Source organism: Cydia pomonella, chromosome 1 (assembly GCF_033807575.1).
Source record: "Cydia pomonella isolate Wapato2018A chromosome 1, ilCydPomo1, whole genome shotgun sequence".
Taxonomy (NCBI): Eukaryota; Metazoa; Arthropoda; class Insecta; order Lepidoptera; family Tortricidae; genus Cydia; species Cydia pomonella.
In genome coordinates this window covers 14,515,489-14,531,827 of record NC_084703.1, presented here as the reverse complement: position 1 = coordinate 14,531,827, position 16,339 = coordinate 14,515,489, and the positions used below count along the sequence as shown (strand labels likewise).

Sequence of the window (16,339 nt, the reverse complement as noted above, 5' to 3'; positions counted from 1 at the left end):
TTAAGAGCGTCAGGATGGCGGGTGTACCTAAATAAAAATAAATGAAAAGCATACCATATTTTTGTACGGAACCCTTATAGATTCGTCATGTCTGTCCGATTATGTCACAGCCACTTTTTTCCGAAACTATAAGAGCTATACTGTTCAGTACCTCTAGTGTAAATAAATTCGATTTCGAAACGTGACATACGCGTTTGCGTTTAGTCTCATTTTGTATGGGTTTTTGAACAGCGCGCCAAGCGGGACGTTTTGGAAAGTCAAAAATCTCATACAAAATGACACTTAACGCAAACGCGTACGTAACGTTTCGCTGTCGAAAATATTTACACTAGGGGTACTGTATACTTGGTAAGTAGATGTATTCTATGGATAGGTCTTCAGAAATGATATTTAGGTTTCTAATATCATATTTTTTTTAAACTGAATAGTTTGCGCGAGAGACACTTCCAAAGTGAAAAAATGTGTCCCCCCCCCCCTGTAACTTCAAAAATAACAGAATGAAAAATCTAAAAAAAAATTATGATATACATTACCATGCAAACTTCCACCGAAAATTGGTTTGAACGAGATCTAGTAAGTACCTTTTTTTAATACGTCATAAATGGTACGGAACCCTTCATGGGCGAGTCCGACTCGCACTTGGCCGCTTTTGTAAAAATTTCATAATTTTTCGTCGGTAAACTTCTTGGGGGGGGGTTAAATTTTCCTTCATAAATCGATTTATTTCGGTATGAAAAAATAATATATAAAATGTTTTGAAATGTACAATTTGAGCTCATTCAAATGATACCCCATTTGACCTAGTCACTAGACTTTTTTCCCCCTTTTCATATTGGGCAGTTTCCATATTTAATAAAAAAAATATATACTGCCTCCATGCGCACCCCTCCCCAAATTTAGGCACGTTTCTAAATCCCGACACACTGAGCCGACCGGCATATCCAGAACTGACGGCAAGAGACCGGACGGGATGTCCCTGATTCCGTGGAGTAGGTATGGGACGGGTGCTGGCGTGGGATGCAACGTGTGTAGACACACTAGCCCCGTCACATCTTCACCGAACTTCCATGAGGGCAGCGGCAGCGGCAGAGGCGGCGGAGAACGCCAAGATAGGAAAATACAGGGGTATCGGCGCCGAGTACAATTTTATTCCACCTGCCTGTACCTATGCTTCGGCAGAGGGGAAAAGGTACGAATGCCGTCTCCCTTCCCGGCATTGCTCGAAGATTATATCATGATTGAATTATCAATAACGTGGAATAAATTTTTTTTGTAACCCGATATTATGCCTTTCTAAGATGTTTACCCTCCCTCTCCCCTCTTAGGGTTTGAATTTCTCAAAATCGCTTCTTATTTTTAACCATTGGGTAATTGGGTACTAGACTAGGAACATAGCAGCAGTATGCCACTTTTTACGGTATAAGTAATGAGGGAATGAAATAAACTCACTTAGCACGAACATCTCATTATTAATTTCAATATTTTACCTCTCATAAAGTACTAAACTTGAACTTCTTCAGCGGTGTTCCTAATTATCATAATGATGCGGCCAGACATAGCGGGACTCACCGAGTGCCACCATGTCTGGCCATTGCTAAGAAAAAAAAAGCGTGTAATGTAAGAAATAACCGCACCCTAAAATATGAAGTATTATAGTATATAATGTAATGTGAACATTGCTCGTTCAAATGAAATCCAAAAATATTAACACATCTGCCTTTATTGAAATAACTAAATTATAATTACGTAACTACGTACTAGGTACAATATTTAATCAACAGTAGGTATTTCTTTAGAATTTATAAAACGTTTACGCTTTAAACGTCCTGCTGGCCTTATAATGTGGATGTAAGTACCTAATCTATTTTTTGTGTTATTAATTCATGAAAGAACTCTTAATTCGGCAAGTATAATGAGAGTTGTTCATTGTAAGTAATCTACTGGCCAGGACCATAAGGTTAACACATTCCCTGTCTGGGTGCCCCCCGATGTGGAGTCGTGAAGCTTTTTTCAGGACTCCGTGCTTCCACTATGACACTATTTATAAATTCAAAGTGGAAGCACAGTTGTACGTGTGAGTTGCCATATATATGGGAGCAGTGAACGTGTTAATGATTAATAAATATTAAATAGCGTTCTGGAATATTTAAATGGGAATAGAATGTCTAACCAAGTACACCTGGGAAACAAAGAGCTAGTAACGTAAACAATTAACTAGTACAGTCAGCGTCAAATACTTCGTAGCAGTCAAAGTAGCCAAATAGTTCGGTACACCATATATTTAGTATGGTGTACCGAACTATTTGGCCACTTTGACTGCTACGAAGTATTTGACGCTGACTGTACTTAGTAGTTTAAGCGTTGTTTCAGTTCAGGGGCGTTGTTTATGTACTTTACGTGACCAAAGCATATAGGTTTCTCGGTCATCTCGCATAGTAGACACAAAATGTTATGACGATTTCTTCGAGACCATTAATTGGCTATTAACATATATGAGGCTCAAATCGGTATCTCTTGGTTCTCTATCATTGGCCTTCGTTGGATCAGTACTAAATGCGAACCTTTTTTACAAAATACCCGTTAATCATTAATTAATAATAAATAATAATTTTGCACATACGTAAATACCGAGCTACAAGTAGGTCTGTGACAGAATGGCTAGGTATTATATTACTCGTATTATCAGATTAATTAACGAATGACAATGCAAAGAATGATACTTAATACCTACTAATTAGGTACAATTGAATGTTCAACCTTGCACAGAGAAAAAAAAACAATTAAAAACAATTGAAATTGCATTAACGTTTAATGCTAAACAGTTCCATACTAGCCTATCAAACAAAACAGTAAATCTTACTGTTCCGAAGAGACAGTACCTAAATTTTACTATTTTGAGTAGCGTAAATGTAGTGACTGCTCGTTCATATTTATCATTTTTTCAATACTTAGAAATGTTCAAACAGTTAAGTTTACTGTTTTTCAAACATTTGTTGGTATTGTCTAAAGCAGTTAACCTTAATGAACATCACTTTTTTTTTTTGTTTTCCCGATAGATCACATTTTCTTCAGTATAAAAAGAATGTTGCCAAAAAATGAGCATTTCTTTCATGAATGAAACAGGAATTACAGACAATTGAAAAACATGCGTCGTCACCAGGCCAACTGGACGCTTTGCCCTAACGCTTACAAGACTAAAAGAGCTCTCAACATATGACGAAACTGTTCATAATGAAGTAGGGGTTGCGTAGAATGTTTCAGTCGTAGAATTTATTAGAATTCATCAAATTATTTAAACAATTTGTAAATATATTTCACATCAATTTTAACTACAATAATATCAACTAACAATACACTCATGTGCCGGGGTACCACCTTCAAGTAGGTATGCAAACTCATTAAGCTATCTAAGCAGGGAAATAGATTGCCGCTATTCGGACACTAATGTAATCCTACAATTAGGCCTTTCGGTAGGTATACGTGGGCATAAGTAAACATACCATGACTGTTAGTAATTTGATCTAAACACACAACTTGAGCACGCTCTCCAGCAGTGTGCTTGGTCTCCAGATCCATAACTTATATTAACATAATGAGCCCGATCAATCTAAGACATTACCTAATTGTCAATGATCACTTATGCCAGTATAATGTAGGTTAATGTGTATACGCGGAAGGATTACTCCAGAAAACGGAAAAAATGCATCTTTAAGAATCCTGGGCAGTTACACTAAAAAAGTACAAAATCGATAAACCCTTCTTAATCCCCGACATTTATACGCACCAATCCATATATTAAGTAATAGGCTAGTCTGATTACGGGCAATTATTAGTAGATAGGTGTATTACAAGGTAGCAAGTTACCTACGAGATTTCATAGCGTAAATGGTACGTGCCTTTAATTAAATGTACTTATATTGTTACCAAAACACTGTCTTTGAAGTCTGGAGGCAGCCATGAATAACGGGTTATTACCATTGGGTAATTCTACCAAGTTGTTACCAGTGGTAACAACTGAGAAAATATACCTAGTAGTTACCACCACATCACTTTAGTGGGAATTTATTCTCAGTTGTTACCACTGGTAACGCCTTAGTCGTAACTAATGGGAATAACCCTTAATAGCATTATTTAGAGGTTAAAAAGAAACAGGAAGTAAATGGAAGGTACTTGTTGGAAGGTAATGAGAATTACCTTCGACATTGTTGTGGGCTGTTATGTAAAGAATCATGTGCCATTTAAATAGCAACAAAATAACGAGATTGATTGCTATCTTAAAACTATGAGAAAGAAATGTATACAAATGACACATTGCCTAACTTTATTTCTTACACTTATAACAATGGCTGATGCAGACCAGAAATAAAATACATCGAATACTGTGCATCACTGAGATCATTCCGAAACTTAACCTAGTTAATATTTTTTTACTAATGAATTAAAATGAATGAAATACGGATTACCGATACAAAAGCGCACGAAACCGTCGTGAAGTTTATCCGTACTTGCTAGATTTACAAATAATGATCTATTTGTTTCTATTAATTTGTCATAAAATACATTTCGCGTTTAAATACTATTGCTTACAATTAGGAATAAATAGTTGTCTTATTTGCACATCACCAAATCCAGGCCTTAAAAATATGTAATGCTACAAAGTACACAGTAACAACATTGATGTTCATAGCAGACAATCTAAACATCTCTAAAATACACGTGTACCATGCAAATTTCTATAGGCGCTGTAGCTTTACACTAAGGTATATAATAATATAGTAAATGCTTAAATATAGGTACCTACATGTATACATACATTGAGATTCTTACAGTGTACAAAATACATATTTTATATTTATTTTGCACTTAAATCATACAACCGTTGCAATTAGTTAAAACATTTGTAGTTAATAATTACATTAAAATATCTTAATAGATACATGTTATAGAAATCGTACCTTCACTTTACATTATACACTTGTGCCCTTTCCCCTTACGATTTTTGTTAATAGGTTTTACACAATTAATAAGCAATATCGAACCGTCAATGTAATATTTAAAATATTACAAACAGTAAGAACAGTTTGGATAAAGTACTTTATTTTCATAGTCAAGACACCGGTTCACCTTAGTAACTTGACAGTACTCGCACTGATATATTAGTCGTTTAACTACGTTTCACGTTTACGTTATGAGGACGTTTTAACCAGTCGCATACCACTTACGGAGAAGGAATTAATGTTAACATTTAAGCATACTTATTATACTTAATGCTTCATTTAAGCATACTTATTGTAGCATGCCTGCAGTAGGGTATACTTATTATTAATAACAAATTCCATACATGTGTCAATAAATACTTTACATCATATCATCCATTGTACCTATTGTAATGTATGGTATAAAGTAAAATTTATTTCCAGTATTGTCTTTTATACCTATTGATTCGTTATTTGAAATAAAAATCTTGAATGGTATGTTTGTACTTATTTATATAATCAACCTTGTTTAAATGGCGTTTGAAAACCCCATTGACAACTGAAATCAGTTCATTTCATGTGTAATTGTAACTTTCTTTTTTTTACTTCCTATACTTCTAAATATGGTGTGGGAATATGTTTGTCGGCATATATCATGCCCTTAAAATTGGGATGGCTAAGTATAAACTATTCGTAACTCTGTAGAGTGAAAAGCCCCTTTACTCCGTAACAGCATTTAACAATCAACACGCAGAATTATATATCTGCATAGTGCTGACCGCCGGCATCGGCATCAACGTGCATCGTGTGATAGACATATGTAGTAAATGGCGGGTGAATGTACGACATTCTTCGTACTTAGCGTTCTTACTTTAAGAGTTAAAATAACACCGTTATAGCATTGGTAGAATGTTTATATATAGACAAATTTTCCAAAAAAGTTCAGTAATAATATATTTTAACATTTGTAACAAACGCCTATATTCATATATTCGTCCGTTATATCTATTGGGGGTTGGCATGCAGATTATTTATTTATACAATAGGTACCTACATAAAAATAAAGTATTTATTAAATATACTAAATACTAAAATATTTACATCAAAGATATTCCCAGCAATCAAGCAACTTAATGAATAAAAAAATAGTACCTATATAATAATTAAGTACTTCCATTTTAGGTTCGCATCCCTGTCGGAGCTGGCAACAAGGGTGTTAATTGAAAGAATAGGGGTAAGTAGGTAGCGATTTGTCAATCCAGTTATATGATTAAAAACCCATTTAGTCTCGTTAAATTTACTAAATATACTCTGAAAATGAACTAGGTACGATTTTCATAAACTCGCGATCTAAACTTTATAAAATGTATAATTGTATGTTTTCAAGATTTTGACTACAAGTGATGCTTCTTGTTACCAAAGAATGGTCCATCGATACACAACAATTCGTTTTAAGAATTATTGCCGAAGACTATTATGACAAACCTAACATAATTTTACCACGTGCTAGACATGATTAACGAGTCACATAAACTGCGCTTTATGCTTTATGAGTGTTAAAAGAACACATTACAGGAGTCGCTAATTATCTGACAAAAATTGAAAGTACAAAAATGAAAGAATGTTAACTCACATTTTTTCATTATTTGTTAATTTAAATAATTTTCAGGAAAGCTCCTTGCTGTGGTCAGAGATACGAAAGATAAGATAGAGGAAAGTACATTTTTTGTACACGCGATTGTCAAACATCTTCTTACAATCAGAATTACCGCATACCCTCTACAACGGTTATTAAATTCAAACCACGATTTTTCCTTACACTTTCTAAAGAAATGCTATTATTAATGCAGTTCCGTAATTATGACACTAAAATAGAAAGTTCGTTTTTTAACATAAATACAATGACATTTTTTTACAAAGTTACCTTGCAAACTAACCTCACAATAGCCATCTTTTACCCTGCGCCATATATACAATATTAAGAGATAATTACCCCTTCATTCATAAAACTTATCAATACTCTTATATTTTTTACCCGACAACAGACACATGGCAATATGGCGGAAAGGAACGATTATAGAGGCTAGTTGTAGACGTCTATAGAGTGCATTTCGATCAAAAGCTAAAATATTACCCCCATCCCTAAATATTGGCCAACTTCGTTAAAAAGCAGATAATTAAAAAAAAAAACGAGAATAGCGTCTCTGTGTGAGTATAAGAAAGAGAGACGTGTTCGTAGTAGGTACGTGTTTCGTAGATTAGCACCACCTTTCCTATTATAACGGCCAGGAAATTAGAAAGGAACAGAAGATATGGCGCGCCACGCAAATATTTCTTTAACGTTTTACCTCATAAATTTTGCTCTTCACGTCCCTCGGCTATATCACTAGCTATTTTATACAAAAAATATCCTACTGTAGTAGGCAGGGTAAGGATAGGTATATAATTGAAAATAAATAAAAATTACACAAGTTCTCGACATTTTTTCAATCAAGCAAACTTTAACTTACCATGGTTTTAGTTGGAATGTGCCCTTGCAAATATAATCTAAGTTTATGCCATATGCCATTTTTATGCCATTTGCCTTTGTAGAAACATGTAACAATTCAAAATAAAAATGAGAATTTTGCGTTGGCCCCCTCTTAAGCACATACATTAATGGATTGGACAAGTGTGTAAGTCTAAACGCCTACTAGTCATTACAATACTAGTAAAATTAAAAGTGAATATAAGAGTGCGTAGGGATAACATTTAAAAAACCGGGGTGGCCTTATAATTTAAATATATGCACGCAACAATCTGTAAGTAATATCCACCAGTTCAACAAAAAAGTAATTTTCGGTTAACAATTATTAATGTTTTGAGAAATGAATACAGGTGCAGAACATCCCAATCATAGACAAAAAGTCGTTACAATTATAGTCTGGTCATATTTTTGAAAAAAAAAATCGAAGTTGACTAGCAAGTTATATTACTTTTTAGCAACCGGGGTTTTTTAACCTAATTTGACCCTGCTGAATCCGAATTTACCGGTTGGCGGTTGCCCTGTCGAAATCATGAACGGATGTGAGACTTTCCAGATGGCGGCCAATATTCTTCTTCATAGCGGTATAGGTACAATATTACCCTTATTCATTCATTGTATGGAGACCTATGTTTTTATTATTAAAACCATTAATGCAAGAAATACCAGTAACAATAACACGTATTTCCTGATAGTTTTCAATACTTACCTGACGTGCTTCAAAATATACAGCTCTTTAAAGGTAGATCAAAAATCGTCGTTGGCGACGCACCGAAATACGAAATCCAAGTTGTTAGGTTCTCGTTATGACACAATATGCAATTGCCCGTCAATTTTCATTACACTTATTTTCTTATATATATTTAGATTTTTTTATACCACGTCGGTGGAAAAAAAGCGGCCAAGTGCGAGTCGGACTCGCCCATGAAGGGTTCCGTACCATTTATGACGTATTAAAAAAACTACTTACTAGATCTGGTTCAAACCAATTTTCGTTGGAAGTTTGCATGGTAATGTATATCATATATTTTTTTTAGATTTTTCATTCAGTTATTTTAGAAGTTACAGGGGGGGGGACACACTTTTTTTCACTTTGGAAGTGTCTCTCGCGCAAACTATTCAGTTTAGAAAAAAATGATATTAGAAACCTAAATATCATTTTTGAAGACCTATCCTTAGATACCCCACACGTATGGGTTTGATGAAAAAAATTTTTTTTTTTAATTTTTGTGACGTATTAAAAAAAAACTACTTACTAGATCTCGTTCGAACCAATTTTCGGTGGAAGTTTGCATGGTAATGTATATCATATATTTTTTTTAGATTTTTCATTCTGTTATTTTAGAAGTTACGGGGGGGGGGGGGGCACACTTTTTACCACTTTGGAAGTGTCTCTCGCGCAAACTATTCAGTTTAGAAAAAAATGATATTAGAAACCTCAATATCATTTTTAAAGACCTATCCATAGATACCCCACACGTATGGGTTTGATGAAAAAAGATTTTTGAGTTTCAGTTCTAAGTATGGGGAACCCCCAAAATTTATTGTTTTTTTTCTATTTTTGTATAAACATCATAATGCGGTTCATAGAATACATCTACTTACCAAGTTTGAACAGTATAGCTTTTATAGTTTCGGAAAAAAGTGGCTGTGACAGAATCGGACAGACAGACGGACATGACGAATCTATAAGGGTTCCGTTTTTTGCCATTTGGCTACGGAACCCTAAAAACATACTGCCTGCCTGAACGTAAGCAGTGTTCGTAGCCTATGGACGCCTGCAACACCAGAGATATTACATGCGCGTTGCCGGCCCTTTAAAAACCTGTACACTCCTTTTTTGAAGAACCCCATACTGTAGCCCCTCGGGAAAACCTCAGCAGAATGCTCATTCCACAGCCGAAGCGCCCGCGGAAGGAAATTCCTTTTAAACCGCACAGTCCGCGACCATTTAGGTCATATTTAATCTATTATTCAATATTGTAGTCATTTATTTCGCTTTTGAAACATTTAATCTATGTGCGCACAGTAAGACTTATTTTGGTGTAAAAATGCGTCTAGTCGTATGATACTGTATGTATGAAAAATATGAGAATTAGTACGAATTTGGGGTTGTTTCCACTAGCACGGAGAAATAAGAATAACACATACGAGTGCTCACTCGATACATCAGTTTTGGTACCAAAACGCTTATTATTTTCGTAGTAAACATCTAGCATCGAGTAGCAGAATTATCAGTACCGCTACTTGAGACTTAGATGTCTCGGGGTTTGCGACTGACGAAAATTGTATTTGTCAACAATTTACAACTAATATTACAAAGAGAAGGAGTCGAAAATTGAGTTCTGGTTAATCTGGTTATAATATTAGCTGCAAATTGTCGAGCATTAGACATTTCGTTCATCGATTGTCAAGTAGCAGTACTGATAATTCCGCTTTATACGTGATGCTCGATGTCGACTACGAAAATAATAAGCGTTTTGGTAACAAAACTGATGTATGCAGTGTGCACTCTATGTTTATTTCTTACTTCTGTATGCCACTAGTTGCCACCAAGTTGTTACCACTGGTAACAGTTAGGAATTTTTTACCACCAACTCGGTTTGGTGGTAACTGTTGGGATTTTTTCAACTTGTAACGGCTGGCTAGTTTGTCAGAGGATTTTTACACGTTTAGCTCGATGTTTGACTGGTAGAGAATGCCATTAGGAATCCATTTGTACATAATTTTTTATTTTGTGCAATATAGATCGTGTCATTCACGAAGACGCGTGCCTGAACTCGTAATCCCATGTTATTAAAGGTTAGGTTTGACAAATCTGCGCATCATCGCGGCTGACACGAACTATAATGTTTAAATAAATAAATAAGCTTGTATCAAAAATTAAATTTTTGACCAAAATCTTATTTATGACAGCTTTTCATCCACACCGTTTTCTTTTTTTATGTCGCGCGAATGCCACGCCACGTTTAAAAAATTTCAATAGGCTGTTTTGCGCGCCAAAATCCATGTTGTCTAACCTCGAGTTCTGAACACAATGTGGTCTGCCAACCGTCTAGCCAGACATCTCAGACAGAACCATGGACCAAGATCAGAATGGCCAGACGGTCTGAGGCATATCGGTGACCGTTTAGCAGACGCTTTACACTGACACATTACACTCCCAATTTAATCATACTATTAGACGCATTTTTACACCAAAAAAGTCTTACGTAGGATGCGCGGATTGGAACCATACAGGTATAGATATGAAATGGGAGAGGGGGGAGAAGTCTGAACGAGATGCCGTTATGGAACTTTCAGTAGGAATAGCAGAGCAAGTGCTATTATTGTAAGTCCTTGTCATAGTCTCACTTTTCCTTTCTGCCTACTAATAAAATGTCTAAAGTGCCGTAGACGTTTTTCGTTGCCCGACGATTTTATGGTGGGTAACAATGAATCCGACCAAATAACGTAAGTTGTTTTTGATATATTGTCACTGTTTTCAGGAATGTTATAACGTGATTTTAATTTTGTCGCATTGCGTATCTTCTATCCCTCACGGGCGCACGCATATGGCACATCTATATATATAATACTAGGTCTATGATTGGCACATATGGAATGAACGAGTAAGTGACAGAACGAACTGTTGAATGAACGATGTGTGAATAAGAGAGTATGATGCCGACTGTCAGTGCGTGTGAAATCTCTTTCACACGCACTGACACTCGGTATCATACGAGATTGCACTGAGATAAACGCTATGGGCAGATTTCAAAATTAAAACCGGCAATTCGTGGGTTTGTGCTTTTACTGTCCTTTTCCAAAAAGTTTTATAGGAAATTTTGAGCTATTTCCGTTCACCCGACCCACACTTTTATAGTTATTATGCGCACATAGATTAAATGTCCCAAAAGCGTATTTAATTATTAAAAAATTGAAAAAATAATATATACAAAGAATTAAGACTAAATAAATCGCTTCCACTACATTTTGTGTCTTAACGAGACCTTAAATTTGGATGTGGTGATGGTGACGATTTTTTATATCTTTATATTTCGAACCATGGCAAACAGGTACAAAAACTTGTGTTATTATTACTGTTTCTTTTTGCAATGATTATAAAAAAAATATGGGTCTCGTACGTAGCATAATATTGGACGCCATCTTGAATATCTCACTTCCGGTCAAGATTTTGATGAGGCAACCAGATTAGCGGATTCAGCAGGGTCAAATTAGGTTAAAAAACCTGGTTGTCAAAAAGTAATATGATTTTTAATTTAATTTGACTAGACTACTACTGCTATTACCAAAATAGGGAAGTTTTCTTTCTAAGCTAAGCGATTTCAGCTATCGAAGAAAAGGCCTTTTTTCAACAGGTATTGGTAGCGTGGATAATAATTTTAAATAGATATTGATACGTGACTTAGCTTTTACTGGTCTACATCGATGTTGGTAGTGATATCTCCGAAGGTGGGCTCGTCCTTGAGGAAGGTCCCCGAGCGCTGCATGACGGGGATGTCCGCGGCCTGCTCGTGTTGCTCCTGTCGGCTCGCGTGCTTACCGGCCGCTCGAATGCTCCTAGTATTGGGTTTCGTCTGCTTCTCTTTGGCCGTCTTCGTGACCATCTTGGCCTGGCTAGATTTAGTCGCGTTCATGAGAGAGCATGGAACTTTCCGGTCGACGAGTGCTCGGCGTTGCGTGTTGCCGGCTACAATGGTTTTGTTCAGCTGGTTGACTCGCCTCATGGGCTCGATGTTGTTGCTAGGCTGTGATTGTTTGGTAGCTTGTGGGGATTTACCGCTTTGATTAAGATAAACAGGTATTTTTGTTTTTATCTTATTGTTCAAAGCGTTTTGAAACTTGGAAGACTGGATCGCTGTAACAATAATACAAAATATTGTAAAATCGAAATTTGTGTGCAGATCAAGTTTAAGATTTCGAAGTAGAGTTCAAGGGCCCGGAATGTTTTCTACGAGTTTTTCGTTTATAGTTATTGACGGAGTATACATAATATTTAAATAAAAAAAGTTATATAAAAAAATAACCACAGCACTGCAATATGTTAGGGAATAATTGGATTGTTGGATTTAAATACGTCAAAAACAGTGAATTTGGATAGTTTTATAGACCGCGGGCCACGAGCATATTTATTTATTTATTTAAATTTTACACATAGGTTAACAGTATTACATACAAGACACTTATGTGGTATCCATATTAAAATATCAGTCATCGCCTTCCGGCTGATACTTTGTCAGATAAAAGTTTAAGTGCCGTTTTAAATTTAAAAAAAAATCCGTCATCCGGTTGTATCGCAGTGGAAAGACCGTCAGCTATTCACATGAACATTCATTTGTAACGCCACGCAACCGCAATCCGTTTATTTTTAACGCCTGATGGAATGCTACATGCAAAGTTTCATGATTTTGTTTTACTATCATAAATAAAAAACCGGTCAAGTGCGAGTTCGATTTACTCGCGCACCGAGGGTTCCGTACAAGCTGTGAATTATCTTGTGTAACTACAAAGACGAAAGACTTCAGAAGTACCTATACTAAGTATAATTGTGTAAAGCGCCATCTATCGGTCTAATTAATTTGGGTTATGTAATGCACGTATGTTGGTTTTTTGAGGATAATTCTCTATCATGTGAACCGATTCCAAAAATTGTTCTTTTATTTAAAAAAGGGTGCCTGTAATGTTATCTCATAGAAATGTCAAGTGTAATAAACACACGTAAAGTTGGTTAAATTGTAAACTGAATTCGGAAAGGTTTTTGTTTTTTTAAATAAAAGATAGACCTCTATCTTTAGAGGTCTGATTATATTTTTCTTGTAAAGCAGTAATGTTAATATAATTAGGGGTGGGGGGGGGGGGGAGGTTAATGGTATTTTTGGACACATTTTCCTTCATAAATCTTTTTTTTTTCACTATGAAACAAAGAAAAATAGTTTTGGAACACTTTGAAATTTTGCCCCCCACCCCTTTATATTGGGCATTTCGGCTGGCGATTTTATTAAATTATTGACCATCTATCAACATATCAGACATCCTCACAGACTACTATGCCCAAGGCACAGAACCGCTGCATTCCGTGTAGGGAATGCAAACCGGTTTTAACCGAAACCGAAAAAACCGGTTAAAACGGGTTTTTTGACGTAAACCCAAAACCGGGTTTTTAGAATTTGAAAAAACTGGTTTCGGCTTTATTCGGTTTTTTTTTATTTACCTAAGTTGCATATTTTATTCATTATAAGGGTATAAATCGGTCCTAAACCGGTTGAATCGACATCAAATCAAATAATGTGGTGTTGTGTTAGTTTGATCATTTGTAACGCTAAATGAATTTTTACGATACAAAATACAAAAAAACGAAAGATTTAAATAATATGAAGTACTGGCAGTGGCAGGACATCCGTGCTGGTGTACGAATACGAATTGGTATAAAAGGTCTTACTTATAATTTTATTATGCGATGCGCTGTAGAAAAATTTTACGTAATTAATTATATCAATGGCAGCTTTAGAGTCTTTTGTTGGTTCGGTGATAACGACTTACCGACAACCTTTTTTGTCTCTTTCGCACTAATAGGAAAGGATAGTTCAAACCCTAAAGAATGGAATTACTTGACTACCTGTGTTTGCCCAGTTTAAGCTAACACCATCAGTTTCTAATCGACTTTTCGAGAAGAAACACGTGACGTGAATTGTTGTATTAGCTTATTTCATTTATTTCCTACTTTACAAATCCATAATAACTTAGCAAATATTTTATAAAGGAAGGTAGTAACAGTAAACGAATGAACTACTTGAATATTTACTAGAAGACAGCGAAAAACTAAGAGCAAGATTTTGGATTGGGCCACTTGATTTAAGACAAATAACATTAAATTATAAATTGATATTGTCATATATTTAAGAAAAAAATAATTTAATAAAATTGTTTTGATCCTATTCCTAGTTACAAATAACATTAAGTTATTTGACAATTCCCATACAATACAATAAAATAGTCAGATATTCTGTCTCTAATTTCGTGATAAAATCGTGTATATACTATACTAGCATTCGTTTTTACACGTGAAGCAATCTTTTCTTTATTCCATGGCGATGAATTTAAGAATTTTTGATTCTAAAAACCGAAACCAGTTTTAACCGATTTCGTTTTTTTTTGTAAAACCGAAAAAAAACCGGTTTTGAAAAACCTCCGGTTTTTGCATTCCCTAATTCCGTGGCAGCTTTCACTATGCTGTCACGAAGTGTTGGAATAATCTTCCACCACCAATTTGACAGAGCAGTACTATTGGTTCCTTTAAATCAAGACTGAAAGCGTACCTAATGGACCAACAAATTTTGCTGCCTGAAGCTATTTATATAAAAAAAAAAAACTTTCCGGATCCCGTCATTGTTATTTATTAGTCCAGGGCTCGAACAAATCATGCGGATGAAGCAAAGGTGACGTAATTTTGCAGACAGGATGATAACTAACACAATAATCGTAAATAATTCCATGGACTTTAGGTGATAGGGTGATGTCTTGAATAAAATAATCTCACGAACAATATAACCGAACTTAGAGTGCTCACTCCATGGGCGTTTCTCACAGCGTTTAAACCGCTGACAGTCCCCTGCCCACATTTATGTTGAAGTTCTAGAAGATCGGTGGGTCAGTTTTGTTTATTTTAAATAAGAAAGGTACTAGTTTACCGTGACCAAAAATGGTATACCAATCTTGGGGGACTACGACATAACCAGGAGACTGTCAGCGGTTGAAACGCTCTGAGAAACACCTGTGGATTCATTTAAAACGAGCATAATCTCAAAATGGATGGAGATTATTAATAAGTTTTAGTAAAATTTGATATTTGCAAGTTGAAATTAGCGTAACTTTTTGGTTGCTATGTAGTGAGCACTCTATTAGGGATTAATAATTTCTCTATGCCGTAAGTTACGATTATTTAAAATTAATTACGACAAATCTGTGGGACCAAATATATTATTAAAAATAAAAAAAAAGACAATGTGATGTTATTATTTAATGAAATTATGCATAGATTTATGACTATATTTTATCTAACAAGTCTATTATTGTTGTCACAGACTTGTAATATGCTCGAATGAATTTTTCTTCTTCATTTCGTTACGGTAAACTAGTACCTTTCTTGTTCAAAATAACCAAAACTGATCTGAATGACAGCGGTTGAAACGTTCTGAGAAACACCTAGGAAAAATAAAAATACTATTTGCAATCATCGTATGAGTGGCTTCACGTCATCGGCATGATTTGTTCGAGCCCCGTTTATTACCTATTTTGTACTTTAGTTACTCACCAGTTCTGTATGAATATATGTATATATTTACATAGGTCGTCCACAACATGTCGCACACTGTGCTGTCCAGCACACCCCACTGGCTCCACATAAAACCAGCGCCGTTGACCACGCTAGTCGTGCCAACTGCATTGCTGAGTGGAGATCATTTCGGCTTCACATCTCAGTTTCTACTATTTTGTTTATCTTTGCCCTGAATTTCCTATATGTGTTATTTGATGTGTTGTCTGAATAAATGATTTCTATTCTATTCTATTCAATAGCATTTGAAGTATCATCTCATCTGACAAAGTATCAAACGGGATGCGATGACAAATTTTTGTGTTTCGGTGGCTGCCATTCCTGAACCCGCCAACGGAGCGGCAACTGACGTCCACTATGGTTCATCATACATAGCCGTTAACCACTATACGATTGGTCCTGGAAATCTGTTCCTGGCTCGCGGTCTATTATGAGTTTATTTGTTTGCTGAAGGTCAAAATATAATGTCTTTGTACACTTCGTGGTTTGTTATTATTGGCGTTA

At 35.5% G+C, this 16,339-nt stretch overlaps 1 protein-coding gene across 2 annotated transcripts in view; it reads right to left on the bottom strand.

The window, feature by feature from the left end:
- Positions 1-1,702: 1,702 nt before the first annotated feature.
- LOC133516111 (uncharacterized) overlaps positions 1,703-16,339 on the bottom strand; it is a 51,362-nt gene continuing 36,725 nt past the window's right edge. For both annotated transcript variants that reach the window (XM_061848843.1, XM_061848851.1), the window contains one exon: positions 1,703-12,361. In XM_061848843.1, the coding sequence (XP_061704827.1) occupies positions 11,916-12,361 (446 nt within the window). In that variant the 3' untranslated portion in view covers positions 1,703-11,915. The remainder of the gene's footprint in view (positions 12,362-16,339) is intronic.